We start from the raw sequence: 26,946 nt of genomic DNA, 5'->3' as shown, positions 1-26,946 counted from the left end.
ATGCCACATGACAAGCAAAATTTCTTTTCCTTCTTTTGCCAAGTATGTCACTGTGTCTTTACCACTCTGGCAGTCTTGTAAGACAAGTTAGCCTTATAATACCAGCATGCTGAATTCTGCTTTTTTTCCAAAACTTCTCTCCACCTGAATACTACCTTGTCTGCAGGTCAAAACCCCCTTGTTAGCTCTCTGCCTCAGAGTGTGCAAACAGTTGCTCTGCACAGCAAAAAAAAAAAATGTCAGGTTCCACCACTCATGCAATGTGCTGGGAAGTTGCTGTAATATACGGTAACTTGTGCAAGACTAAAGTTGTCCCTGAGGGTTCAACCTACTCAGTTTTCATCACAACACAGATAATATTTTCAACCCTTTCCTCATATATTCATCCTACACAAAATTGCATCTCCTCTTTCCATCTTCCTGAATGGTCATTTATTACTAATTCCATATTTTGCCTAGCTTCAATTTTAAAATTCTTCAACACAGAACACCAACCCTCTTGAATAAATCTCCCTGTACCTTAAGTAATAGCATTATTCCTAAGAATTTCACACTCACAAAGTTGAACAACATTCTCTATAAGCAGTTCAGCTTGTTAGTTATTAGATCTTCATAATTTACTATAAAGCTCTATTATGCGGATGGTTTGCAAGGACAAATTGATTTGCTTTAACAAAACATGAGCCAAAGGAGTCATATGATCTCTATTATACAGATTAAAGTTTTGAAGATAGGAGAGATGACAATGCCAGGATCTGTTAATTGTGGCTATCCTACCTTGGCAAAAGGCTAGGTTCTGCTCTTCTAGGTTGATGATCATGTAAGGCTACACTTCCATATTCCCACTAGACAACTGCCCTCTTCCCATCCTTCTGGCCCTGTTCTGCACTGTAATCGAACTTAGCCTGAAAGACACTGAATTTTGGTTACTCTCCTAATGCCACTGAGCATTGCTTCACCCTGAGCAGTGTGAAGAACAATATGGAAGTGAATGTGAAGTACTGAGGAAGCATGGAGAAGAGAATGGAAGGGAAAGTATTTTTATAGCCTTGCTTCAGCCTGTTAGAGTCTGTTTTGGGACTGTGCTGCTGTGCTTACATGCAAGTATAGCTGGAGCATTAACACATGTTGCTTAGCAAGTCCAGTGACCTTTTAGAACATCTGCCAACCTAACAGTGGATTAAAAAAAAAATCATCTTTGTTAAAGGTAAGAATCAATACCTTCTTCAGGCAGTCCAGCAGTGGAACCCTCCTCTGGCTAGTTTAACAAAACTGGGCTATAAATTGAACTGAATCTCTAGCATATTTACAGAATCTTCTACATGTAAAGTTTTACTCTGAAGAAATACTATTACATAACCTTGTGATGCTATTTAAAAGAAAAAAAAAGGCAAAGAAAGCCTCCTTCCAATGCACACTCAGCTCTTAAGAAAAACATATGTTCATGACTGCCCTCCTTTCAGGTCAGCTGCCACGTGTAAGTGTTATTACAGGTCAGTCACAACTGTACTAAAGCAGATCTTACAGGTATGACTGACTTCAATTGGGCCTTAATTCTTGAGAAGGAAGGAATTAAACTTGCTTTTTGCCTCCTGAGTTGTGTTTTAAGTGCTGGCATTTGTTGTTCAAAAAACCCTGAACAATTATCTTGATCTGTAGACAGTGAAGAAAGATCATATTGGTGCTGCATGATTCTAGTGCTGCTTTTTCAACAGAAAGTCATGCTTAAACAATGGCCATGATTCCTACTGATGTAGGAATACTTAGAACGGTAGAGCTGCTGTCAAGGAGCACTGGAAACCCTTGTGGTACAGGTAGAAGAATTACTGGGGGCGGGGGGAAATCCCAGCTTCCTCAAAAAAAAAGAAATCTATATTCTCTAATGAAGCTTGAAACTGAACAAGTGGACTGTTTTGAATTTGAACTTTATGGAATTGGACTACTTTTGGCAAACTAAAAATTTATCACTCCTAAGTTCCTTACACCTCTGTATATGTTATTCTTTATCAATGCATAGGTTTATGGAGATTCCTGGATAGGCTGGACTTCTCACCCATTGATTCCTTCCTAGCCTTCGGAACGAGTTCAAAATTGTGCATATGAACATAACTTATTTAAAGCTGCACACAGGCTTGCCTGTGACGTTTGGGGTTTGGAGGAAAAGTCACAGGTCTGGTTTATAAAATTTTCCAAAGACAAACAGAATTCTGGGGAATTCAAGAGGAGGTGTCATATTGAAATATCCAGGAAAAAATGAAATGGGAGCAGATGCTGCCTATACACTCAATAACAAGAAAGATGATGAAAACAAATTGCTGCAAATCAACCCAAATATATTTTTGTATACATAATAACAAACATCTTACTAAATCTTTTACCTTCTTTCTTAAGAGACTCCTGCAAGTGTCTGCATTTCACTGTTTTCATTTTAATTAAGGCTGGATTATGGGTCTCAGGGATAATTTTATTGGTGCAAATGCAAATGCAAAAACTAAGATGGCTGGTAAAGTCTTGTGAGGTGGTGAAGACAAGATAGCATGTTTCTGAAAGATATGACTGGTGATGATTGTGTTAACATATTCTGAACTAGGTAAATTCCTGAATGAAACACAGTAACAGTGGGAAAAGTGCTGACATGGCCTTTTGCCCAGGCTGTAGATCTGTGCCAAGGCTTGGGTTCTCTTCTCATCTTTCTCTGAAACTTTCTGGTTTTCTACTAGTGTGTCCAGATCAGCACAGTCATGTTTGGGGATACTTGAGCCAATACAAACACTACTTAAACGGCAAGGATCAGAAGCAAACAGAGAACTCTGCTCAACCAAATAAAAGATGTTTAAGTAAATAGTGATTTCTGGAAAAGATTGTTTCTTTTAAATAATGAGTGTGTAAACTCATACCCAATTCATGGGTTTTGTCAAGCCGGCAGTGCAAGCACCCAAGGAATCTTGAACAAGAGTCTTAAACAGTTAGTTCAAATCCAGAAACTATCAAACTACTGATATTATGTTTTCAGGTGTTTAGAAATAGTTTATTTCTGGTGCACTTTTTTAAAGAATAATATTATTTTAAAAGACTCTTTATGCATATTAAAGAACACCCCACAGTGGTAACAAACTGGCCTCTGGAGTATGGATAATGATTTTTTTTCATTTCATATGTAAGTGAAAAAGCAGCAGTACTGCTTTCATCAGCAGTTTCAACTTTTGTAACTTTCTTTTTCATTTCTAGCCAGCTTTGGATACAAAACACGTTGAGGAAGCAGTACATAGCATGTCTTTTGTGTAATAATAAGCTTGCTGGCATTTTACTGGTAGTTCAGACCTGTAGTTTTCTGTTACTTCCCGAATTTGTGTTGGAAGATGACTAGTAGAAAGAATTGTCCTGTGGCTACACATGATCATGTTCCCGAATTACTGCCCTGCTGTCAAGTCATTCTTTGTGGAGAAAGAGCCTTTCTGACAAAACAGCATTTAGAAGTTACACTGACAGTATTAATAGCAGGATATCTACTATAAAGCAATGCTAAGGAACTCTTTAGTGTGTCAAGGTTCCTGGTGTTTGCTGGTGTAAGTGGTAACAGGCACTCACCATGAAAACAGACATTTTCTGTGCATATTTAAACAACCTTATGAAGGAAAAGAGCTCAATTTACTTTAGTTTTGAATGTGAATGGTTTTGATCTCAAAAGGAGACAATAAAAGAAATAACTTACACTACTTGATTTATCACTTGAATGACAGTTACCTAAAATGCTTGGATTTGCAGAGCAAGAGGAATAGCTATTACCCGCTTAGCAAGCTTTTCCTGGAGAAGCATAAAATGGAAAAGTTTCTCTTGAAGTGTGAAGATATTTCCAGATGCCAGAACAGCAGAGAGACTTGTAAAAGAAATATTAAGATTAGTTTGAATTGAGTATGGAAATGTCTCTGTGTTGTATCTTGAGTAGGACCAATAAGGCAATGCATACAAAAAAGACGTGATAATCAAGGATACAAAGAAGAGCAATCAAACTGGTAAACACTGAAAAATGCAGGGCTTATATCAAGACAAAGAGGCCTGTGCTCCAAGAGCCCTACAGCAGAAATACCTGTAAGCAGAAGACCTGCCTTCTGGTACAGGAAGATGAAAGTTACACAGGCCATTCCTCTTTCTGTTATCTAAGTTGGAAGAAAGACAGATTGCTTTGAAAGGAGGAACAAGGACAACAGACAGTGAACCTGCCCAAGATTTACAGAAGGTGAAATAAAGGACTGCAACAAAAAACAAAAACAAACAAAAAAACCCACACACACAAAAAGAAAAACAACCACCAACAACCGACAAAATCATAATAGCTCATTCTTAAAAGGCACAGAAAATCTGTCCAAAACCTGTTTTGATGTTACCCAGGGGAACCCAGGAGTGTAGTTAGGACTTGACAGTTGTCATTCCTTGAATCTTGTGTCATAGCACAAGTAATCCTGGCCTTTGGAAAAGTGGATTTTGAGGCTTTTGAGTACAGGGGTATAAGAGAATGACTGTGACTGAAATCAGTTTTCTTTAAATATAGTTCTACCCTTCCATAAGGTCTTTTGCTACATTTCGTAATACTTAATTACTACACCAGGATCAATGTTGCAATCACTTTTATGCAGTCATACTTGCACAGCCTGTAGCTTGTTTCAGTAGGAGGTCATTTCAAGTCAACACTTGTGTGGTGACTAAGCACCTGTCTTTGGGGCAGGCTTTGGGTCTAGTGGATGTCAACACCTTTCCACTAATTGTAAGTATACAAGGTGTGGCAGCTACCTTGAAAAAGGCAAGTCTAGGTGTAGCCTTAGCTACCTGGTGTAATTTGTTGCAACTTCTTCCTATGTAGTATTTCAGAAGGAGGATGTGTCCTCCTCCTCCTTCCTGTCAATGCCAAACCACTCCCATCATGTTTCTGAACTCCTGTCAATAGGTTGTGTATCTGCTCTACCAAATTCTGCCCTCATGCACAGTTCTTTTTGACATGTCCTTCTCTAGGAATTACAAATGTTGTTGAATACTCTATTCAGTGAGGAGAGAACAGCTTCCACTTTATACCTTACAGTGTGTATAGCTAGTAGGAGTTCCTAAGTCAGTGAGTAGTCTTCTACTTGTCTCCCACTCCCAGGCCTTCATTTGTGATCATGTTCATTCAAGGTAGGAATATTTCTGAAAATTAGTAGATGGGAGATGGCAGAAGCTGTGCCCTTGTTGCAAAGTGGCCCTATCAGAAATAGCAGGGATTGATAACACCCAGCGCAGTGTGTGTCCACTGCAAGAGTGAGCCAACGAAACCTTGTGTTTGCCCATCAGCACAATCATGACTGATCATGAGTGCTCTCATATGAGAGCACTCATTCCAAGTACCATTTTCTTCTCTGTTTAGTGTCTGATTCTTCCTCCCCTCCAGAACCAGGCACACACCAAACAACATGTACTTCAACTGAGTACGTAGCTCCTAATGGCCCATATAAAGGCTTATAACCCTTCTGGTTTTAAATTACTGTAATTACAAGTCTACCTGTTCCTGTAACATGTATAAAGGTCTAATGACTTTTTCTTAGTATTGACAAATTCCTGACCTCAATGATACTCTGTACCAATTAGCTGTCACATTAATCAGACATTGCTGAAATACAGCTATGCCCATAAGCTTTTATATCAGATGCCCTTGACTGTGGAATGCACTATTTCCCAGCTCTGCTAAGCATCATTGTTTTTCCCTAAGCCATTCTGACCACGGCCCTTAATGTGCTACCTATTTTGATGCATGAGTTTTGTAGCAAACGCTCCTCACTTCATTTTGATAAGTCATCACGGCCACACAGCTGTAGGTGCAGCGATGCGGGGCGAACGCGCTCCTTTCTCAGCACGCTGCCTCCTTCCCTGGCAGCCAGCCGGGACCAGAGGCTCCGGGCCGCCCTGCATGGTGCCCTACCTGTCCGCTCTGCCTCACGGCCTGCGCCGAGGCCGCGACAGCCTGGGGGTTCCAGCACTGGGAGAAGCTGGGGTCTCGCACATTTACAGAGGTTTCTGCGGGGCTGCTGAGGGGAGCAGGCAGTCCCACCGCCGGACCCCGCCCGAGCTCAGCTGCTCGGATTATCAGCAATCGGCTGGCGACGCCTGCGGGGCGGGGCCGGCTGCCGGCTGGGCGGACCGGGCTGTTTTCTGTCCGGGCCGGGTTATAGGGCCGTACTCCGGCATCTCCGACGGAGCGTGGTGTCTGGTTCCCGGCCCCGAGGTTATGCACTGGGGTGATGGTTTCGCCGGCTGGCGCCAGGCTCTTCCCGCATTCGGGAGGGAACCCGTTCATCAGCCTCCTCCTCTTCCTCCTCCTCCTGCTGCTCTGGCCCGGCAGTGGGTCTCTGCCTCGCCGCCGGCCCGCGGGGCCGCCCGTGGTGTTGGGTAAGAGCCGGGGGGCGGCGGTTGCGTGCATCTGGCGCCGCGGAACCGGGTCACACCCGCCGTGCCCGCTGTCACGCCGTGGGTGGGGTGGCAGCAGGAGGCCCAGGCGCCTGCAAAGCCCGGCGGGTACTGACGGGGGGTGCGCTGCCCACCCGGCTGCAGCCGCAGCTGCCCCGAGTGCTTCGCTGAGCGAACCCGCGTAGGGAGCGATCGCGCCGCTGCGGGTACCGCGGGGCGCCGCCGGTGGGCACGGAGCGTCTCCTCCGTAACTGTCCTGGCCCGGCCGCAAAGGCGAGAAACGCGGGCCGGGGCCGGGGACAAACGCGCTGCAAGTGTCTGGTTTTCTTACGTTGTCAGCGAGTACGGGGAAAATAAGGCTCGCGTTAACACTTATTTAGCTCATTAACTACAAGCAGACCCTTGGCTCTCAAGGTTTTACTCTATACGACCCTTCTGTCAAGGGGGTTGGAACGAGGTGTGGGAAGAGCAGCAAGTGCATGTTCTAGCAGCCAAGCCACAAGCGTTTATAAACATCACAGGCCTATTTCATTGTGCATCATGCAAAATGGGTATGTATTAGTGGCCTGTGGTTTCATCTGTTAAGACAAAATAACTTGTAATGAATATGTAGACATAGATTTCTATAATGGTTACTACATACTGTTTGTTACATGCTGTTTATATGAATTGATAAGAAAAATTGTAAACAAATTTTAAACGTTTTAGTAACATCTTCCTAAATTGCGAATCTCAAGAGTTCCAATACATTAAGTGTATTTGGTAATATTAATGTCAGTAGTCAGTCCTGTGAACATATTCCCTATGTTTTTATGCAGTTAACGTTGTTGATAAAGGGGGAAGAAAAGTAGGAACATGGGGAAAATAGTGGGAAAAGGTTAATCAGTGTCATGTTCTTCATTTTATGTGTAATAATTCAGGCTCTGTTGTTTGCTTTTACTGTTACAAACTTCTGACCTGAAAGTGTAAATGCTAAATGAGAACTTTTGTAAGATGCTGTTTATCTTGGGACCACCATGAACAAACTCACCATCCTCAACAGATAGCTGAACTGGGAGGATGTAGAGCTGAAGATAGAGCAGCAGAAGGGTGTTCTGACAGGCTGAAGAGTGCACAGAAGTTCTGTGTGTTCTGCTTGTGGTGCTTAGAAGTGATCTTTCATCCCATCTTCCCACTCTGTAGTGCTGGGGCTTAGCAATAAGCTTTGGTGCTTATTCCAGTGCAAGCTCCTTGATGACAAGGTGATAATGTTTTATAGTTGCTGAGCTGCTGTTGAACTCTAGTGATGAAGGAATCAAAGAAGATTTAAAAGCAATAGGGATAAAGGGATACTGATTATAGAAGCATGGAGTTCCTTCTCCTGGATTTACTCCTGCAAGTATGTATACTAACCAGAGATGCTTTTGGAAACCACGGCTGACCTACATTTAGCTTTTCTAAGAGATTTCTGGTAAACACTGCCTGCCTGAGCACATGCTCATCAGTGAGAGCTTTAAAACAAACAACATTGCCATTACAATGAATCTTCTTTGAACGTTACAGAACTTGCATCTCTTCCCATTCTAGTCAGTGTCTGTGTTTTAAAACTTGAAGTTTCCTGCTGCCCCACCCTGAGCTTGCCAGAAAATGAAGATTGAATGGGTCTGAACATATACAGACTACCCCCCAAAAACAGCTGTTTGAAAAAGTAGGTGCCCTTAGAGAGTGATTTGCTGTAACTTCCCATTGTAAAATACCATTGTTTTTTGATGTATAGGAACGTCTCTTGTCTTAAAATCACCTGTACTAAGAGCTTAGCTTCAGTTAGACATGACATGTGCAGTGAAGGTTGAACAGATAAAGGAGAGGAAGGAGTGACTGTTGGTCACTTGCTGATTCTGTATGAAAAGTTCTCATCTTGATTCTAGCTAACTCTTCATGACCTTTTTTTCACCCTTCTTGAGTATGTGATATGTTAAGATAAGCTTTTTAGGAATGAGTGCGATGAGGATGGTAGAAGGATTTAGGAGAATCATTTAGGGAGGCATTCTAAGTGCTGGTTTAACACAGGTGTTCAGGAGAGGTGAGGAAAACACAGAGCTCACTGAAATTCTCACAAATGCAAGAGGATGTTGAGAGGTCGATGCAAGACTCCAGTATACAGGCCTCTCTACAACAGCAAGGTAGGTTTGGAGTCCCTATAAGAGGGGAATACAGTTGATTCTCCTGATTTAGCAGGCTAGCATCTATACCCTTAATTCCTTGTATGTGTTCAGTTTTCAGATATGCCTTTTATCTTGTGGCAAATGTGGTCTTGTGATCTAAGCATTCACTCTTGGTCTTTTCCAAAGTTAAAGCTCTTAAGTAAGGTTAATAAGTTTGGTCTTACTGTGTACCTGGCAGGTTGGGCATCTGATCTTAAGGAATAAAGAAAGAAGGAATGCTGTTTAAAGGAATGTTGTCAACATAATGATCACAATGTTTTTGAGCAGTGATGGTCACAAGATCCAGGGTAACTTGCTCTCAATTTTTTTTTTTTAATGACCCCACTGGCAGTTGCAACCTGTGCTTACCCAAGTAACGGCAGAGGAAGTAGAGCAGTATTTTGCAAATATGGGGAGTTACTTATACAAGGATGACTGTGTTTTGTTCCCCAGGTACTACTGAATATACTGCTTCTAAGAATCTCAAATCTGGAAACAGATGAGCTGCAATGATTGGCTGTAGTTGTCGTGGCAGCAGATCTGGGACTTGGAGAGCCCCTTAACTGGTTTTGTGAGATGGCTAAGTCAATCTAATAGCTCATTAGTGCTCCCAGCTTGCCCTGTGACTGCTTATTGAACACTTCATGGAGTCTTGTTCTTGCTAAAGTATAAGAAAATCAACCTGAGGAAGAAATAATTAATTTTGAGGTTGAACTACCTTAACAAAGGAGCTGGCATAAGGAGTGTGGAGAGAAGCACTGGCCCATTTGGATTAGGTTGTATTCTAAGATGGGGTGTGCATCATCGTATGGTGCTTTAGTAGCAGGAGCTACTATTCCCAAAGATTGTGTCTGTATGTACCAAGGAAGCAAGACCAAACCAACGTGGGTAGTAGCTGACCACAAAATACACTGCAATTCCTCAGTTCTCCCTGAGCTTTAAATAAGAAAGTATCAAAGGGTTTTCATGTAATAGTGGTACTAATGAAGAAAAAACATGAAGTATAAATCAAAACCTTGCTTCCAGAGTCCTGCCTGAAGGCCTGATATCAAAGATGCAATGCTCATTAAAATGTAAGGTGATTGTCCTGGAGTTCCTCTACAAGTGTTTTTTTGGGGAAAAGGAGCTACTTAAGGCATAAAAAAAAAAAACCAACAAAAAATCAAATCTAAAACTTCCTGTTCAGCCAGAACAATATTCTCATACAGGAAAATCTCCTTTAAGAACCTCAATAACCTACTTAATACCTCTGCTCTACTGACAGTACCTATTAAAAACAGAGCTCTATATATTCTGTGCAAGTGCTTCTGGATATCTGCATGTTTATACAAATCATAGTATTTTTGCACTTCTCTTATCAGCTGGTTGAATATTCAACACTCTTGTCTTCTAATGCTCACAATAATAAGTTATTTTGTGCCTGATCTTCCTCCTTCATTTTCTCATATAGTCTGTCAGTAATCACTATGTACTATCTCATGTCTTATCAATTTTGGGAGCTGATAACCTGTCTTTATAAGATCAGCAGTGGATTCACTGAACTCTTAACCTTTTAGAGCTGACTCAATGCATTTACTATATCAATGTTCTGATATCTTCTGCAAACAATTTGTTAGGTACTTAGCTAAAGTTTTCTAGAAGACCCCTAAGTGAAGTTTGCTAATAATTGATTTACATGCAAAAGAGGTTTGTCTGTGAATTCCTGCTGACTGCCAGTTGAGGCGTGTTTGTACGGTCAGCTGGCTAGATGTCAAGAGTGATTTAAATGTTTATGCCTCATGTGATCTGAGGTATCTAGAAGTATCATGTGAGGTGCTGTTTGCTTTCTTGTTCCTAATTTTAAACACAAGCCTTTTCCATGGCTGTTTCTGACTCTATGAGCTACTTTGGGACATTTTCCTTAGAGAACTGTGGTCGGAGTTTAAAATTAATTTTCCAGAAAACTTGGTTCATTCTGCAGGAAGGCTAATTTATAGTTCCCAAAAGATGACAAGTATCTGAGGAAATTATACCAGTTAAAAACTGATGGTTTATGGTCATTGGTATATAGCCGAAGGCATTTGCATTTAAACTAAAAGTGGTAAAAAAGCAATTGATGGCCTCTTTCCCACACTGACTATAGTTTCTCCTCTCCCTAGTTATTGTACAGGGAGTATTTTATTTTTTCAAATGAAATCTAAGATCTTCCTATTCAGGGTTGTTGTTGAATGTTCTTTTTATCTATTTCCTGAGTGTTAGTAAGGCCAGTCACTTTCCAGGGTGTAATTTGCTCTTTGTCTTCTGCTGAGAACTGTGCATTGGTCATTAAGTCTTGAGGACAATGATAAACAGGAGCATCAACCCTAAAGCTAAGTATTATAGTTCTCAGACTTAGAAAAGTCTGTAACCTCTTTTAAATAAGCTCTCAAATGAAACTTATAAATATGCTTTCCATAAAGTTTAATAAAACAAAAACACATTCCAGAAGGAGATCTAGTTTTGTCAGGGTAGTTCAGAAAAAAAACCCTGCAAAGGGTGCTAAAATATTTGAAGTAAATTGGGCTCATTGATGTATTAGAATGAGTTCTTTTGGGATTACTGCCTTTGTGAAAAAACAGAATATGCTAGAACTAAGAGATCATCAAATCTGTTGGAAGCACTTTTTTCTGCTGAATATGAAATCTCATTTTATGTCCAAATGTTGCAGTTCAGAAGTCAATTCGTGTATTGCACAACTGTGTATTGGGGAAGTAAGGTACTGCTTGAAGTCTTGTCTTGGACATCCAGTTTTAACTAGTGCTGTTGTATTTTGCAGAGCTTCACTTGCCCGTTTATTTTGTGCATTTATGGGGTCAGTCTGGAGACGTTAGAAAGTAAGAACTTTCTATAATGTTTCCAAAAATAAGGCTTAGAAACTACAGATATTGGTAGGTAAGAGGATGAGGACAAAAACTGCTTACAGATTACTCTGCCCACAGATGCTTTCTGTGTATGGACTGCAAGTAAAGGGAAATGTATTTTTATTACTACTTTCAAATTCATCACAAAAGAATCAGAAAGGTGTATCCTTACCCTACAGAATTAATCTTCAGTATATTTTTTTTTTAACCTGTCACTTATCAAAAAGCCACAAAGTAGTTCTCCAGCCAAAATGTAAATTATTAACACTGTTAAGTTCTGTGGAGTGAGAACTGAAACTTGCATGTTTCTTTCCATAATCTGAAAAATCAAAATTTGCATTTTGTTCCCTGTAACTTCATCCTGAGCCCTTTTCACCTTGCAGAATATACTTTAGGAAAGAAGTTGTGAATTACAGTGATTAGCAGTTTCACTGTTAGTATGGAAATGTAAGCCTAAAAAAAAAAAAAGTCCCTTATTGTTAGACCTGCTTTATAAACAAAGGCATCACACCTGTACATGATACTTCATATTGTAACTCCAGTATTGTGTCTTGGCACAGGTGCAACTTGTTCCTTTTGTTAAGAATTACATAAAATTATCACTTTTCCCTTTGTTCCTGATCAGCCCTTGAGCAAAAAACTATGTAATGTTTCTCATCTTCTACTCTGAACTGGAGCAGAAGCCTCTATCCTCAGGAAGCTTAAGAATAAGGTATCTTAACCAAATTAAACTTGCAGTTAACTAAGATCACTCCATTAAGTTCAAGTAAGACTGTACAACTTTCTGCTTTCATTACTCTTCTTGATAAATGTGTCTTGATGATAATCTTCTTCAGTTGAGAAGTCTTTCTTCTCTATGTAGGAGTGCTTATGATTATTAGAGTGCTGTTTGGGAACCTCAGGAAGTTCTTAAAACATCTGGTACTCTGGATGTTTGTGTCTTTTGAAAGATGTCTTTGCTGGAAGAACTTTATTTTTCCAAGGAAATGAGATTGCAGAATAGAACACAATGATCACTCTCCTACTTTGTTTTGCATTGAAACTAAAGACAAAATTAACCTGTTCTGTCCTTGCAGGTTTGCTGTTTAAACTGGCTAGTCATGAATGACTGATATAAATAGAATTACATTCTGTTCTTTTTCTAATTAAAAACACTGATACAGGTCAGGCATGAGACTGTGGAGCAAGCTGTTCGCTTATAGTTCAATAAGCAATAACTAAACATAATTTTGTGAGGTTACAAGACTGAACTGCAGTAAACTCTTTCTAGAGTATGATGCAATACTGTAATCTCTCTTACTATGCTTTCCAATATACCAAGAGTCCTTGAAGCATGACCTAAAATAAACTGTGGTCAGCTACTGAGTCTTTTAACGTTTCACTTCAGACTGCAGATATAAAAGCACTACAAATCTAATGAGGAAGAAGGGGTAGTTAATAAGGGAATCCTGAGGTGTATCTTTTGTGGTGGGGCATAACCTGCAATGGTTAAAGTTGCAAGAGTGTGGTTGTCCAGATCTGTGTTCTGAAGTCCTGTCCTTTTTCAGGTCTGCGGTATTTCTCTGAAAGCATCTTGGCTTTCCAGTTAAATTAAGTGTTCCACTAAAAAATATTATCTCTTTGTTTAAACCATTATTAAGAATCAGTGTTCTGTAGCTCTTCAGCTCTTTTGATTAAATAATTTATTGAAGTAGGGGGGAAAAAAAGCAACTCTGTGTGTAGGCTTGCATTAAAAAACTTCAAAATGAAACATTGACAAGTAAATAGGATGAAGTGGTGCACACCCCAAAAAGGCAGGGAGGTTGTGGAGCTGAAGGGAGTGGGGTGAACCCTTAAGAAATACTTCACACATGATTTTTTTTCTAATACTTCAGGAACTGAAAAGGTTCTCTGTATCTTTGTCTTTTTGGTTCTTGAGGAAAAAATGATTAACCATAAGGGAATGTAGGAAATTTCTCTGGAAACTTGCTGCTGAAATAAGAGCATTTTTAAAGCTTAGTTCTAATATAGAAATGATATTCCTATCTTAGTCTATTTTTTTAAAATAAATAAAGGAAAACAAAACTTTATCAAAGGAATACTGTCATTTAGTACATTGCTCAAGCAGTGCAATTCAGAGAAGGTGCCAATAACAAGATCCTTCCCTCCAAGTATTATCAACATAAAGTACTAAAAAAAAAAAAAAGTGAAGACTGAAACTAGTGTTGTATCCAAACCTGAACGGAAAAGATATGAAACTATGTATTTGGTTTAAATGCTAGCCAGATAAATCTTGTGTAGCACACGCACAGTTGGAGCTGAAGAAGTAAAAATAAAAAACATAAATGGAGCTGATCTCTCTCACTTTTGACTTTTTTACCAACAGATTGATAGTTTGTACGCAGCTGTTAAAAGAGAACAGAATGAGTTGCATGTGCAGTTGCAAAATTCTGAAGAAAAAAGTCTTTCAGAAAGACCGAGTTTGCACTTTAAGACACAGATAACTTTGATAACATCTGAGCCCACCTGTTTTCATACCCATGGCCTAACATGACCTGCCACACATGGTCTGCTCTTTGAAGTTACAACTGTTGATCCAGAATTATTCTACATGGTAGTTCCTCAGCTATTGATTTTTTGAAAACCTAAATATTTTCAATTTATGTAAAATGTGCATGCAGTATATTGTTTTTATGTAATATGTTTTTTCTTTTTTATCCAGTTATGAAGTTTTATGGTATTTATGAAGGCAGTGTTACCACGAGGGCTACAGTATTAGGATGTACATATTATAATGTAAAATGTTATACACTTAAAGTTAAAATGTCTCCTGTTTATATCTTTCAGTTCCGGGAGACTTGGGCAATCAGTTGGAAGCAAAGTTAGATAAACCATCAGTAGTGCACTATCTCTGCTCTAAGAAGACAGACAGTTATTTTACACTCTGGCTGAACTTAGAATTGCTTCTTCCTGTCATCATTGACTGCTGGATTGATAATATCAGGTAAGACTAGAAATGTTGCTCTTTGCAGTTACCTGTTTTCCTTATACTGACATGCTTCATATAGAATGGCTGCCTAAAACTTCATTTTCTGATTCAAGACCAGTGAAAAAAATTGCTTGGAATTCTGCTAGGTGGAGTGACAGGATGCATTAGAAGATATGGCCCTGTTGCATCTAAGGTAGCTGTTCACTGATGAAAAACGAAGGTTCTGCATGAGTGGTTTCAGCTGCTTTCTCTCCTGCTAGTTAACTGATGTTGGTTTGAGCACTTATCAGATGCCTCTACAGGCTTATCTAAAGCAGAAAGATTTCTGCTGTTTTGAGAAGTACTTACATTTTGATGAGGCAAGGGGAAGGAGGTTCACTGATCAGCTCAGAGGGACAGGCAGGAGGAATGGGAGCTTGCACTTGTGCTGGCAGCATGTCATTAGGGAGCAGTCTCGTGGGCAGCTGAGACACATGAGTTTCTTTTAGGGCAGTCTGGAAGTCTCTCCAGAATTATTTTGGTTTTAAAAATTGGCTAACTTAAGGCTTCCAGACTATTTCATCATTCAGTCTGCTTCTCTAAGGTTCCCGTAAAAATCATGTAAATACTCTATGAAAACAAGAAAAACCTAGCTTGTGCAGTTTAAAGACATTGTATTTTATGTGAATGTACTGAGCTGTTATGTAGTGGTACCTCTGCTCTAAGTCTTGCCATAAGCCTTATAGACTAGAGATTTTTCATGTGTGCAGGTTTGAGTATCAGTTCAGATTCTAAGATTCCATGAGGTAGCAACTGTTGCTGGTCAAGAAACAAAGTACTCCCTTATGCTGATGTGGGTGTTCTATTTATCTTGGAGATTTTTTCTGATATCTAATTTTACAGGTATTTTATTTTCTACTGTCACATTTTTCCGTTTCTGACAAGTTTTCTCCATTATGTGGCTTGATGCAAAGTGAAATAGTATAGAACTGTATAAAGCAGCTTATATTCTGAAGGTCAGTTGCAATTCTGTGTACACAGTTTTGTAGAGAAGTCTTAGATTCTGCATGTAAAGTACTAAACTAATCAAAATAACTGCATACATTGTATAACCTCTTATCTAGAGCTGGAGTACTCTTATCATGTCTACCTGTTTGTGGTTTTTCTTTTTATTTCTTCCTGGTAATAGCTCTTAAAGTTCTTGTTACTACACTCAGAATGTAAGACCCAATGTAGTTGAGAGTTGTCATGTGGTAATATGACATGTTTCATGCGTTCTTTCTCTCTTGTTTTTCTTTCTCCCCCCACCCAGGCTGGTATACAATCGAACAAGTAAGATTACAGAACCACCAGATGGAGTGGATATCAGAGTCCCAGGTTTTGGGCAGACATTTTCTTTGGAGTTCCTTGACCCAAGTAAAAGAAGCGTTGGTATGTACAAGCTGTGTCTGAAGTGCTGTGTCACTTTCAGGATTTTTCTAGTGTGTCTATAAGCTACTAATAAATGATTTCAAATTACAGTTCTGTTTAGAAGTAGAAAAACTTGTTTTTTTTTTGGTGGTAGGGTAGCATATGGCTTACTCTGCTTTTAAGAGTTTTCGTTGCATTATATCATTTTGTTTGTTGTTTGGCCTGATAGATTCAGACAAGAAGATTCCATGTTATTTATTCTTGTGTCAAATTTAAATTCTCTGAAACTCAAGTAGACACTTTGCAAATACACAATTTTGGAGAATGAGATGGGTTGAGTAGAAAATTCTGTGACTGAAGCTTAACAAGCAAAACCAAAATATAACCATTTAAGCTTGGTTTGAGTAAGATCCTTTTTGGCCTTAGGAATGAGTTAATAGGTTTTGGAGATCTAGTACCATGTTCCGTAGTTCCCTATCTTTTGTTGGTGTCAGAATGATTCCATAATTACATTTGTGCTGCAGAAAGTTTTGCAGTAATGTATTTGCAGGGTTGGTTTTTTTTTTTTTTTTTTTTGTACAGTGTTTTCATAGAAATTGTCCTTTGTAAATTTCTGAATCTGATTAGCTTTTGTGAGTTCTTAGCTGTGGCTGAAGAGTAATTTAAATCAGTAATGAACTGAGCTTTACATACTTCATAGATTTATTTTTCTTTAGGAAGCAGTGTCCAAAGGGGTACTAATGTGCTTCCTGATCTTAGATGACTCTCATAACTAGAACAGGACCATATTTAAAATTGTCTCAGTTCACTTCAGGGATTATATGATAAGTATTCAAGACTAACAAATGAGGTTCCACTCAAAACTTAGGTATGACTGTGGTCAACAGGATGTTTTGACTCTTAATTTTTTAAACTTTTACTAGATGCATTTATCTGTGGTAATACTTAAATCCTATGTGCCAAAGCTTGTAAATATGTAACATCCTCCAGTATCTAACATGAGCTGGTCTGCAGATGTTTCCCTTCTTTCCTATTAAAGCATTATGTTTGGCCACTTAAGTCTTAGCTCACTACCTGATAGATAGAAAAACATTCTTGCTGTAATTGCCATAACTTTGTGTTGGGGGTATGTTGTAAGCATTTGGTTCCAAGAATAGATGTTGGCCAATCTTATGAATGTATTATCTACTCTACCTGAAGTTAATCTGCAATCAACAAAAGCTAGGACTCTTAACATAGTAACTTCCATGATGTATTCTTTACAGTTCAATGTTAAGACATTTCTGCCAAAGAAAATTTATCCATTTCATGTATACTACATTTTTTTTGCCAAATTTGTTTGATAGATCAGCCAACTACTAAAAAGTTCTATTAATATTCTTTCACATTTGAGGGACGGAGAGCATAATTTATTTTGCTTGATATACAGCTTTCTAGATTGCTGAAGGCTACAGTTTTAATGTCTGTATATATGGTATCAGATAATGCCTCCAGAACTTTATTGTGGAATGGTGTCTGATAGCTGCTTCTAATGCTAATCTTTTCACTGTTGTGTTTCTGTCTTCTGTCTACAGGCAGTTACTTTTATATGCTGGTCCAGAGTTTAGTAGACTGGGGCTATAAACGTGATGAAGATGTAAGAGGAGCACCTTATGACTGGCGGAAGGCACCAAGTAAGTAACATTGTTACTTGAACACAACTTTGACTCTCCAGTCAGCAAATACTTTTCTGGGTCTCTTCTCCCCTCCCACCTTTACAGTTATACTTAATTTTGACTAGTTCTTGTGGCCTGGGTATCCCTGGACCCAGATGCAAGCTCTGTGTAGTTTCTTTTTTGCTTTAAACAACTTGCCTAACTTGCTACTTAAGACTTGCTTAAAAAAACAAATCAACAGCAAAAAATCCCACACCAGCAAAATGCATCCCCACAAAAACACCCACCTCTCCCACTGGGATTTCTAAGCTCTGCATTATTAATTCCACAGATGGTGGAATTTGCACATCTTTTCATCAAAAGCACAATTCTTTAAAAGTTGTTTGGGTTTTTTGTTTTTGTTAAGCATTCACACTTTATTATTATACCTGTGTAACTCATGTATGTTTATTTTAGATGAGAACAGAGACTATTTTGTGGCTCTTCGTAAGATGATAGAGTTAATGTATGAGCAGTATGGAAGTCCGGTTGTCTTAATTGCCCACAGTATGGGTAACATGTACACCCTCTACTTTCTCAACAATCAGACTCAAGATTGGAAAGACAAGTACATAAAGGATTATGTGTCATTAGGCGCTCCATGGGGAGGAGTGGCTAAAACTCTCCGTGTGCTGGCTTCAGGTAGGTAATTGAGAGTTTGTAATGTATGTTGCTAGTAGTACAAGATACTAACCAAACTGTTGATCTCTTAAAACTGGAGGATGAGAGTATAAGATAATTTGAAGTTAAAAATATTTTTTTTTCATAAGTGATGGCAACTTGATGTTGAAATACCTGTGACCAGATTGTCATTCTCCTATGTTCGTGGAAGCGGACTGAATTTTTTTGCATCCCTTAATGGGGAGCTGCATCCCTTCTTGACTTCTCCTAACCCCTTTTCAGCAGATCACTCTGTCATCTGCTGTTTAGTGTGGTTCTGCTTCTGTCACTTCTGCCTCCAGACTGTTCAGTATTGCAAAGCTAAAAAGGAGCCCAAAGCATTCAGTAGTTTTCTTTGATTAAAGATAACATGGCTGCTTCAGGTTAACATTAAGGAAAACTTGCAGACATGCTGATGAAGTGGTGCCCACTACACAAATGCACATCCAAAATTATAACTCTACAGGTAAGAAAAGTAAATCTTTGACATCTTATGTTTAGCATACTGGATAGGCCCAAGTCTAAACAAAACTGAATAAGGTAGCATAATGTATTTCACTAAATATCTGCAAATAACTGATAGAAAAAGCATTTTACTCCATCATGTGACACTATGGTTATGTCATGTGCTTTGGCATATACTACATGATGTTTTTTTTTTAGTTTGTTTTCAACTTGTTAGGTTTGGATATCACTAACTTCTTCAACAAAGCTGACATGCAAAACTAGACTTCATCAAAATGCAGAACACACAGCAAGTGCCAGCCATGCATGGACAGATCAAAGAATGCTTTGCTTAGCGAAGGCATTTGATTCTGAATAGTAGTGCACAGCTCAGTTAATAATTAGAGAACTTGAACTGGATGTTTTTGAGTTATACACTGTTAAATCTATTGCAATGTAAAAAATCCCCTTTTCCCACAGGCTTCATCTAACAAGTTTGCATGCTACAGAAAAGGCAGGAAGTACAATACTAGTATCACCTTCATAAAATTCTACGTGATTATGTAAAATTTCACAGTCCCAGATTTCTATTGGATTAAACTTTCTTGTATCACATTTTCTAGCCGTTATAATGCATCTCATCCAAAGTGATTAGTTATACAAATGCATACTGAATAGTTAAATTTCTACCAAAATGAGAATCATAATGAATCATGTAGGAAAGTTAAATGGGCAGAATACAACATCAGAGTGTACATTTTTAGGTTAGTTCTGTCTCAAATATCTGTAGTAAATCACCACCGTCAGGCAATAACACTGGGATTACCTGTGTTAGAAACTACATGGAGTTTTAAAATTGGCCTTATCAGGGTGTTCATATGCAGAAGAACTGTTGCTTTAAACAAAAATACTGCATTGCTGCAGGAAAGACAAGGCAAGCTATGAATGCATTCTTTCTGCTCCTGTTCCTATTTATATGATTACAGCTAGGAGTTTCATGTCAGATAAACAGTTGTGTTATCAAAGTGGTAAACAGTACACGGGTGGCATTACTTTCTCTAGATCATATGTGATACTTTCTGCTACTTTTTCATGCACTTTGGAAGATCAGCACAATCATTACAAACCAGTGCCAATAAAGTGAGGATGTTGTTCCCACTGCAGTGAGCTAAGACCCAAAGTTTACTGTGGAGGTTGATTTGTTTTTTTTTTTTTGGTTTTTTTTTTTTGTCAACTTGGGATGCTATCAGGATCTTCCTTAGACCTAATATTTTGTTCACTATAATGAGTGTTGTGTCTGCTGATTTGCATGGCCTTGGCCATACAGTACTTCTGCACTTCAGAGAAAAGTAAAGGATTTGATAAGCACTTCTTGACAGTTCTGTGAGAGAAGGCTGGAACAGTCAGGTTCTATGTTTGTTGTTCTACTGGAAATAAATTTTCTACACATCCCTTTCACTGTTCAATTCAAACCTCAGGCTTTCTTTGCTGAAAATGCCAGGTCGTATTCAGTAGCTTAGTGGTGAGTGTGCACTGTTCAGCATTTATACTACACAGTAATATGAAACACGTTTCAGGACTTTTTGTGATTCTTGCTATGCTCTTTAGAGTCTCCTTTTTATCTCTTTCAGAGTTAATGCTAGTCAATGTTTCCATACAGTCTTCCTCAAGATGGCATTAAAGACTGTGCTTTAGGACTCCGTGCTGAAGCAACAGTGCCACCTTATGGAACTGAAAAATCTACTTCAGGGCTATTACAGAAATAGCGGTTTTGGTTTCAGTATTTCAGTTTCTATGGTGTGGCTGACCTGGATCACTATATGTTGAAACTTCCAGAACCAAATAAAGGAAAATACAAAGTTCAGCTGACAAAAGAATTAAACTGTGCTGGCTGTTGTGATTATAGAAAATAGATGGGATGGGATGGTTGCCATGAAAACAAACTCTAATCTCAGGGCTTTTTTTTTTTTTTTTTTTACAATAATATGTATTGGTTTCTAGTAATGACTATATCTGCCATTTATTAAGCAGCTTCTAGTTTTGTGGAGATGCAGGAACAGTAGTTAAAATATGAAGAAAGATGCATATAAATTATAACATAGTCATGTGCTAGAGCCATCTCTGTAACATACTGCTGAGAAAACAATGGATTTGATAACTTAAAAAAAAAATCTTGAAATGTTTTGGTCAAACACTAGTTCGGTAATAACAGTAAAAAGTAACAATAGTGTGGGGTTTTGGGTATTTAAGACCTGTATTGATAATAAGTTCTAGCTCTCTAGATTTGTTCTGAGCAACACCGTTATTTCAGCGGTCTTGAAATGCTTACTGGAAGGTGAGATGCTGATATTGTCAATTTTGCATTGTTTCCACCAGAAGCCAACAAGCTCCAACATATCTTTTGCTGAAGTACTATGCCTGGAGACTGAATAGGCTACAGATTGCAGTGTTGTTATTTGATAACAGAGACAGTTACACTTGCTTTGCTTCTGTTGCCTTGTATGATGTTTAATTTTTTTAGGTACCTATTAACAGTCTGCCATTTTCTCACAGTGGCAGGCATGTTCTGATAGGTTTCATTACAAAGGGAGCACATAAACTAGTAAAACATTATGTCAAATGGTAAATAAACCATATAGTAATTTTTATGGCTATTCTGAATGAAATACTGCTTCTCTGCTTGTTTTGAACATGAAAAACTTAAATATTTTCTTAAAACCATAAAGGCTCTTCATGAGTTCTTAAATATGTATGTATTTATCTGTTCTTTCAGCAAAAACCTCATCTAGGTACTGAAATCACTGTAAGACAGGTTTCCAGAAGAGCATGTAAGACAAAACTTTCAAATGGTAAAAGTAATGTGTAATAAAAGCTGATTTCTTCCTTTATTCAGGTAGGAAATACTTGCTTCTTTCACAAGGAACATGATGGAAAGGCAGCAGTGTTCTTGGTTTGTCATTCATCAACTTGTATTTACATTTTAAAGTTATAAGGTAGTTTACAGAAGTTAATTAGCAAGATTAAATAAATGAAGAAAAACTTTTCAAACTGTCACTAAGCAAAAGGAATGATCTTTTATTCATGTTATCAGTGTGAGTAGTACTAATTGCTGCTGGTTGAGAATCCTGCTTTGCATTGTGTATAATGAAATTCCACCTTTTTTTTTTTTTTAAGGTGACAACAACAGAATACCTGTTATCAGTTCACTCAAGATCAGAGACCAGCAGAGATCAGCGGTTTCCACTAATTGGATGCTCCCGTACAACTACACATGGCCTCCAGATAAGGTATTTGTGAGAACACCTACAGCTAATTACACTCTTAGAGATTACCAGAAATTCTACAGGGACATAAATTTTGAAGATGGCTGGCTCATGAGACAAGACACTGAACCCTTGGTCTACCGGATGACACCACCTGGTGTGCGCATACACTGTCTTTATGGTACTGGTGTGGAAACACCAGATTCCTTCCATTATGAAAGTTTTCCAGACAAGGAACCCAAGATCTTTTACAGTGATGGGGATGGTACAGTAAACTTACAGAGTGCCTTGCAATGTCAAAAGTGGGTGAACATGCAAAAACAGAAAGTGGTGGTTTTTGAGCTTTCAGGAAATGAGCATATTCAAATGCTATCCAATGATACTACTATCTCCTATGTGAAAAAGCTACTTTTTGATTTGTGACACCTTGTGTTCTTTTCCTCACCTGTGATGCCTTCCCTTAAATATGGGGAAAATGCCTTTTAATCTCTGGTATTTAGATATTTGAATTATTTATTTTGTGGGGATTTTTTTAAGGCTCTGTTTGAGAAGTTGTTTGGTGTCCTAAATGATTGTTTGTCTCTGATTTGTGTTTATGATGCTTCATGGTATTTTCATGTTCTGCAGATTTGGTCAGATAAGCATTTTGGTGCCTCTGGTGCTTGTGTCCAGTATTATACAGCCTTTTGCTTGGAGATTGTGCAGCCTGTGCACATACTAAATTGTATCAGATGCCTGAGTTCCTGTGTGTGACTGTCTATTTGCAGGGTTTGGAGTGAGAGGGCAAGGAAAGATTGCAGGTTCAGATGCCCATAAAACAAGGTAATGATACTAACAATTGAGAAGCACAGTAGACTTTTTAAAATGTCTTCCATATTCTCATTCACAGTTTCCAGCACTTTACTTTGTAAATGTGCACATCTACTAGGTAAAATAGGGAAGACCTCTGCCTGGTACTGTACTACCTTTGTCATAATCTAGACATGCTTTTATTACAGCTTTTTGGGAAGAGAGAGAGATGTGTAAATTACTTCAATTTCTTAAATACCTTTAATTTATATTTTTTTCTTTTTAAGAAGGAAAAATTTTTTGCTTGTGAACTTCGAGAATGTGATTATATAAAATCTGGAGCCTGAAGAATTCTCATCTTGTGCTTTATTTATCGTAGAGGGAAAGAAGCTGAACAGTGGTTGGTGCTTGCAATAGCCTTAGCGGTGTGGAGTAGTAGATAAATTAAAGCTAATTGAATGCTGTCAAACAATCCCTGTGGTGCAGAATTGCATTTCTGGGTGAAAGATGATCTCCTGTAGTAGAAATGATAATGGATGATGGGCATTAGTTCAAAAAGAAAAGTGAACTTCCTGAAATGGGGTGAGGAATAGAAGCCAGCATAATAAAGAATGAAGTGTATAAACCTTGTTCTCAGTCAGATACTTAGGCTCTGATCCACTTATTGACCAAGTATTAATTGGACCAACACTACATTCAGTTGAAAATAAACTTTACATTTTAAGACTGAAATTCATTTCCCATAGGTTACAAGTCTCATTGTTGCCGCTTCGAGAAGTTGGGATACACTGTTTCTTAAATCATAGAATCATAGAATAGTTAGGGTTGAAAAGGACCTCAACATCATCTATTTGCAACCCCCCTGCCATGGGCAGGGGCACCTCACACTAGACTGTCCAAAGCTCTGTCCAACCTGGCCTTGAACATGGCCAGGGATGAAGCATTCACCACTTCTTTAGGCGGATACAACTTCTTTAGAAAGATACAACTTCTTCCTTGTATCTAACCTGAACTACCCCTGGTTAAGTTTAAGCTCATTACCCCATGTTACTGGCATTGTTCCACCTCTCAAATGTGTGAAAGGCCACTCTGGATTGCATTGCTTCCCTCCACTGTATCAACTAAACCACACAGCTTAGTGTCATTGTCAAATGTTTCTATAAATTGCTGAACATGCAATTCTGGTAATTCTTACAGCACCATTTCACTAAATATTAAAAAAATTAAAAAAAATCTAACTCTGAACTCCACAGAAATGATAGCCTAAAAGCTATCATATTTACAGCCTTGATTACAGAAGTCTTGTCGAAGAAATAGTTGCATTCAAAGATTCTCTTTTGCTTGCTTTAAAACCAGTCATCCAGATAGACTCTGCTTAGTTTTCTGAAAACACAATTCTGAATGCTTCCAAAATGCTAGGTCCTCCAAGGAAGGTGTTCTAAGAAGTTCAGGAACTCACCAGAACTATTGAGGATTTCTTACTTTGGAAACTGAAGTTGTCTAAGTGGTGAAGTTTTTAACTATTTTAGTAACAAGCATTACATATTTGCTGCCATTAAATGCATATGTTGAAATGGCAGGCTTGGAATTCTGTTATTGTAGACTGCAAACACTTTAGTGCAGGAGATAGGACTAAGGCTTTATGTTTTGATTCAAAAATGACTTGTAAATCCAGAGCAATTTGAACTAGGATCATTGATAAGCTAATTATCTTAGGTTTTTAACTTCCTTCAGTTTCCCCCTGCATTTTCCCTATTACTTTTGTTTATCTTGTCCTCAGTTGCACAGAAACTTACTGTTCAGCAGCAATATTACCCAGACTTTTCCAGAATGAGAACTTGGCTGCAGTAAGCCACTTGTAACTGGTAACTGTTGAAAACAAAAACAAACCCCTGAAACCCGCAAACTAAAAAGCACAACAACAGAAAACCCACATAAAAAAGTTCTTTAGCCAAGTATTCTGTTTTATGTAGGGCTGTCATCTGGATATGCATCAGTCTTGTGTTCTAAGACTGCTCAAAGACTTCCTCCTGTGGTCTGACTCAATTGTTAAATACATTGCTATGTTACTATTTTGCAATGGGATGAAATTACAGAAGACAACTCATCACAATCTCTATTTCTTGCTGAAGTAGAATGCCTGTTAATAAGCACTGGAATGAGCGGAGCAGGAGGCTGTATAGCAGGATACTAACATGGACATGAAGGGCTGAGAAAATGAAATGTAAATAGTTCTTAACCTGATCTGGAGACTGTTTTCTAAGCTTCCATTAATCAGTGTAATTTTCAATTTTATACTGAGAGTTTAGCTTCAGGGTTTTTTGTGATTTGAAGTTCCAAAATACATGATTCCAAAAGATGCTTTTTCTTTTCTAATTTTCTTTTTAACTACTTTTAATATTACTTTGCATCCCAAAAGAGGTGGGGAGAAAAAAAATCTGTCTTACCAGTTCTGGCAGCCTAGTACAGTGTTTCTGAAATCGGTTGACTACATCTTTTAACCTAAAGATTTGTAAATCAGCATTCCATTAGTGGACAAGCCCTGAAGTATGTCTCTGTAAATAAACTTGTGTTAGTTAACCTGGTAAAATTAAGCTCAAAGTTTTACAGGGTGGGGTTTTTTTGTTTTGTTTGTTTGTTTGTTTGCTTTGTGGATTTTGGGGGGGGTTGTTTGGTTTTTGTTTTTGCTGTTTTTTTGTTTTGGTTTTTGGGTGGGAGTTTTTCTGTGTTTTGTTCATTTTGTTTTTAATATTGTTTGTAATTATATAACCTTGTTGTGCAAGAGTATGTGTACCTAAGTACTGTGTTAGAGCAAGCATGGTGCTTCTGGTGAGATATGGTTTGTATGTGAAGGTTTTCCAGTTTCATGTCCATAAGTTGTGATTTTTCTTCCAAATCATCTTCAGCCTTTTAATTTTCAGTTTCTTGCATATTAGGATGAAGTTCTCATTGAAAAGTTGAATGCAGCAAGTAAACTCCAATTCTAGTAATTGAAAATGAACTACTCCACTCAGCATGTTGCAAAGTGCTTACTCACTATGGCATGTTCTCTACAAGGCAAGAATCTTTAGCATTACTGTTACAGGTCTGCTAGAGCTATGTGCACTTGAGCACTCTAGATTCTTATGGGGAAGAGGTCTAAAGAAGTAAATACAGGAGGCAAATGTCTTCCTTAAGAGGAGTAACTGGGGTGCTTTGTCACACTACACAGCTGAAATGTTTGAATTTACTGACATTTCTTTGTTATACCCAACGTATATTGATGACGTGTCTTTCTCTTTCCATAGTTTTTACTTGTTTTTATTCTTCCAGCATATTTTCAGAAACCAAAAATTGTCTTGAGGACCAAATGTGTTTCTTGTTTTTGACTTAATGTATAGAAAATACTGAGGAAGCTTTTGTTGTAACACTTCGGAGGAGGTTCAGAGTCACTATGTGATTCTGTTTAAAAAGAGAAGGCTTCAATAACTAGCAATAATTGCAAAGGACTTGCAGACCAAAGGAAGGAATGTTTGGTATTAAGGTAGTTCTTGGAGCACAGTGTGTTCAAGGCCCTCTTAAATTCAGGGAATGTTTGGCAATGACTTTGCTGCTCTACACTTAACAGTATTTTGTATGGAATGTATTCTGAGACCTAGCATTTTATATGCTCTTTTTGTGTATGAATGTGTTCAATAGATTTTGAATATTTTATTGTCAAACTTTGATAACATAATAAAGTTGATCTGATATAGTTTGTCTCCTGATGTGAACATCATGTTGTCTCACTGCTTGAATGGAATGTCAACTTGCTGGTATTTTTCCCCCACAGATTTCTGGTGTCTCGCTTTTCTCACAGTAGTTGCTTCTTGGTTCATCTTCCAAATGCATCTACTGTCTTGTGATACATTTGGAGTTTTCTATTAATTGTTCTTGAATTTATGGAGACGTGGGACTGCTATTACTCTATTTCTTTTGTTTGCTTCTTTCTTACTCATCATATGGAGAAAAAAAAAGTTCTTGAGATGCCTCACACTTCTGTTCAGGTAATCATTTTGAAATTAGTCAGTCCTGAAGTGCCCCAAATGCTTACAGTTGCCTTTATACTGTCGGTTTCCAAACTGATCCACAAGCCCATGCATGTAGACCATACAGTTTTATGATTGTGTTAAAGAACCTTTCTGAAATTAAAAAGAGTGCACTGTGGCTTTGAAGAAGCTCTAACTGTAGACAGTTATTCTGTAGGGGGGAAAAAAAAAGCCTGAA

General features: G+C 38.3%; 1 protein-coding gene across 2 annotated transcripts; it reads left to right on the top strand.

Annotated features, from left to right (window-relative positions):
* The first annotated feature begins 6,192 nt into the window (after positions 1-6,192).
* Positions 6,193-26,447, top strand: PLA2G15 (phospholipase A2 group XV). Of its 2 annotated transcripts, XR_004550548.1 has the most exons (7): positions 6,193-6,414; positions 14,321-14,477; positions 15,754-15,872; positions 17,426-17,524; positions 17,963-18,187; positions 21,824-22,734; positions 25,638-26,447. XR_004550548.1 is itself a non-coding variant. In XM_034072842.1 (6 exons), the coding sequence occupies exons 1-6, from the start codon at positions 6,267-6,269 to the stop codon at positions 22,333-22,335; spliced, it is 1,260 nt and encodes a 419-aa protein (XP_033928733.1). In that variant the 5' UTR covers positions 6,193-6,266; the 3' UTR covers positions 22,336-26,447. The 2 variants fall into 2 exon arrangements, 1 of the variants encoding a protein (XP_033928733.1); XM_034072842.1 differs by having other exon boundaries at positions 21,824-26,447.
* The last annotated feature ends 499 nt before the right edge of the window (positions 26,448-26,946 follow it).

Source organism: Melopsittacus undulatus, chromosome Z (assembly GCF_012275295.1).
Source record: "Melopsittacus undulatus isolate bMelUnd1 chromosome Z, bMelUnd1.mat.Z, whole genome shotgun sequence".
Taxonomy (NCBI): domain Eukaryota; kingdom Metazoa; phylum Chordata; class Aves; order Psittaciformes; family Psittaculidae; genus Melopsittacus; species Melopsittacus undulatus.
This window is presented reverse-complemented; position numbering and strand designations above follow the sequence as displayed.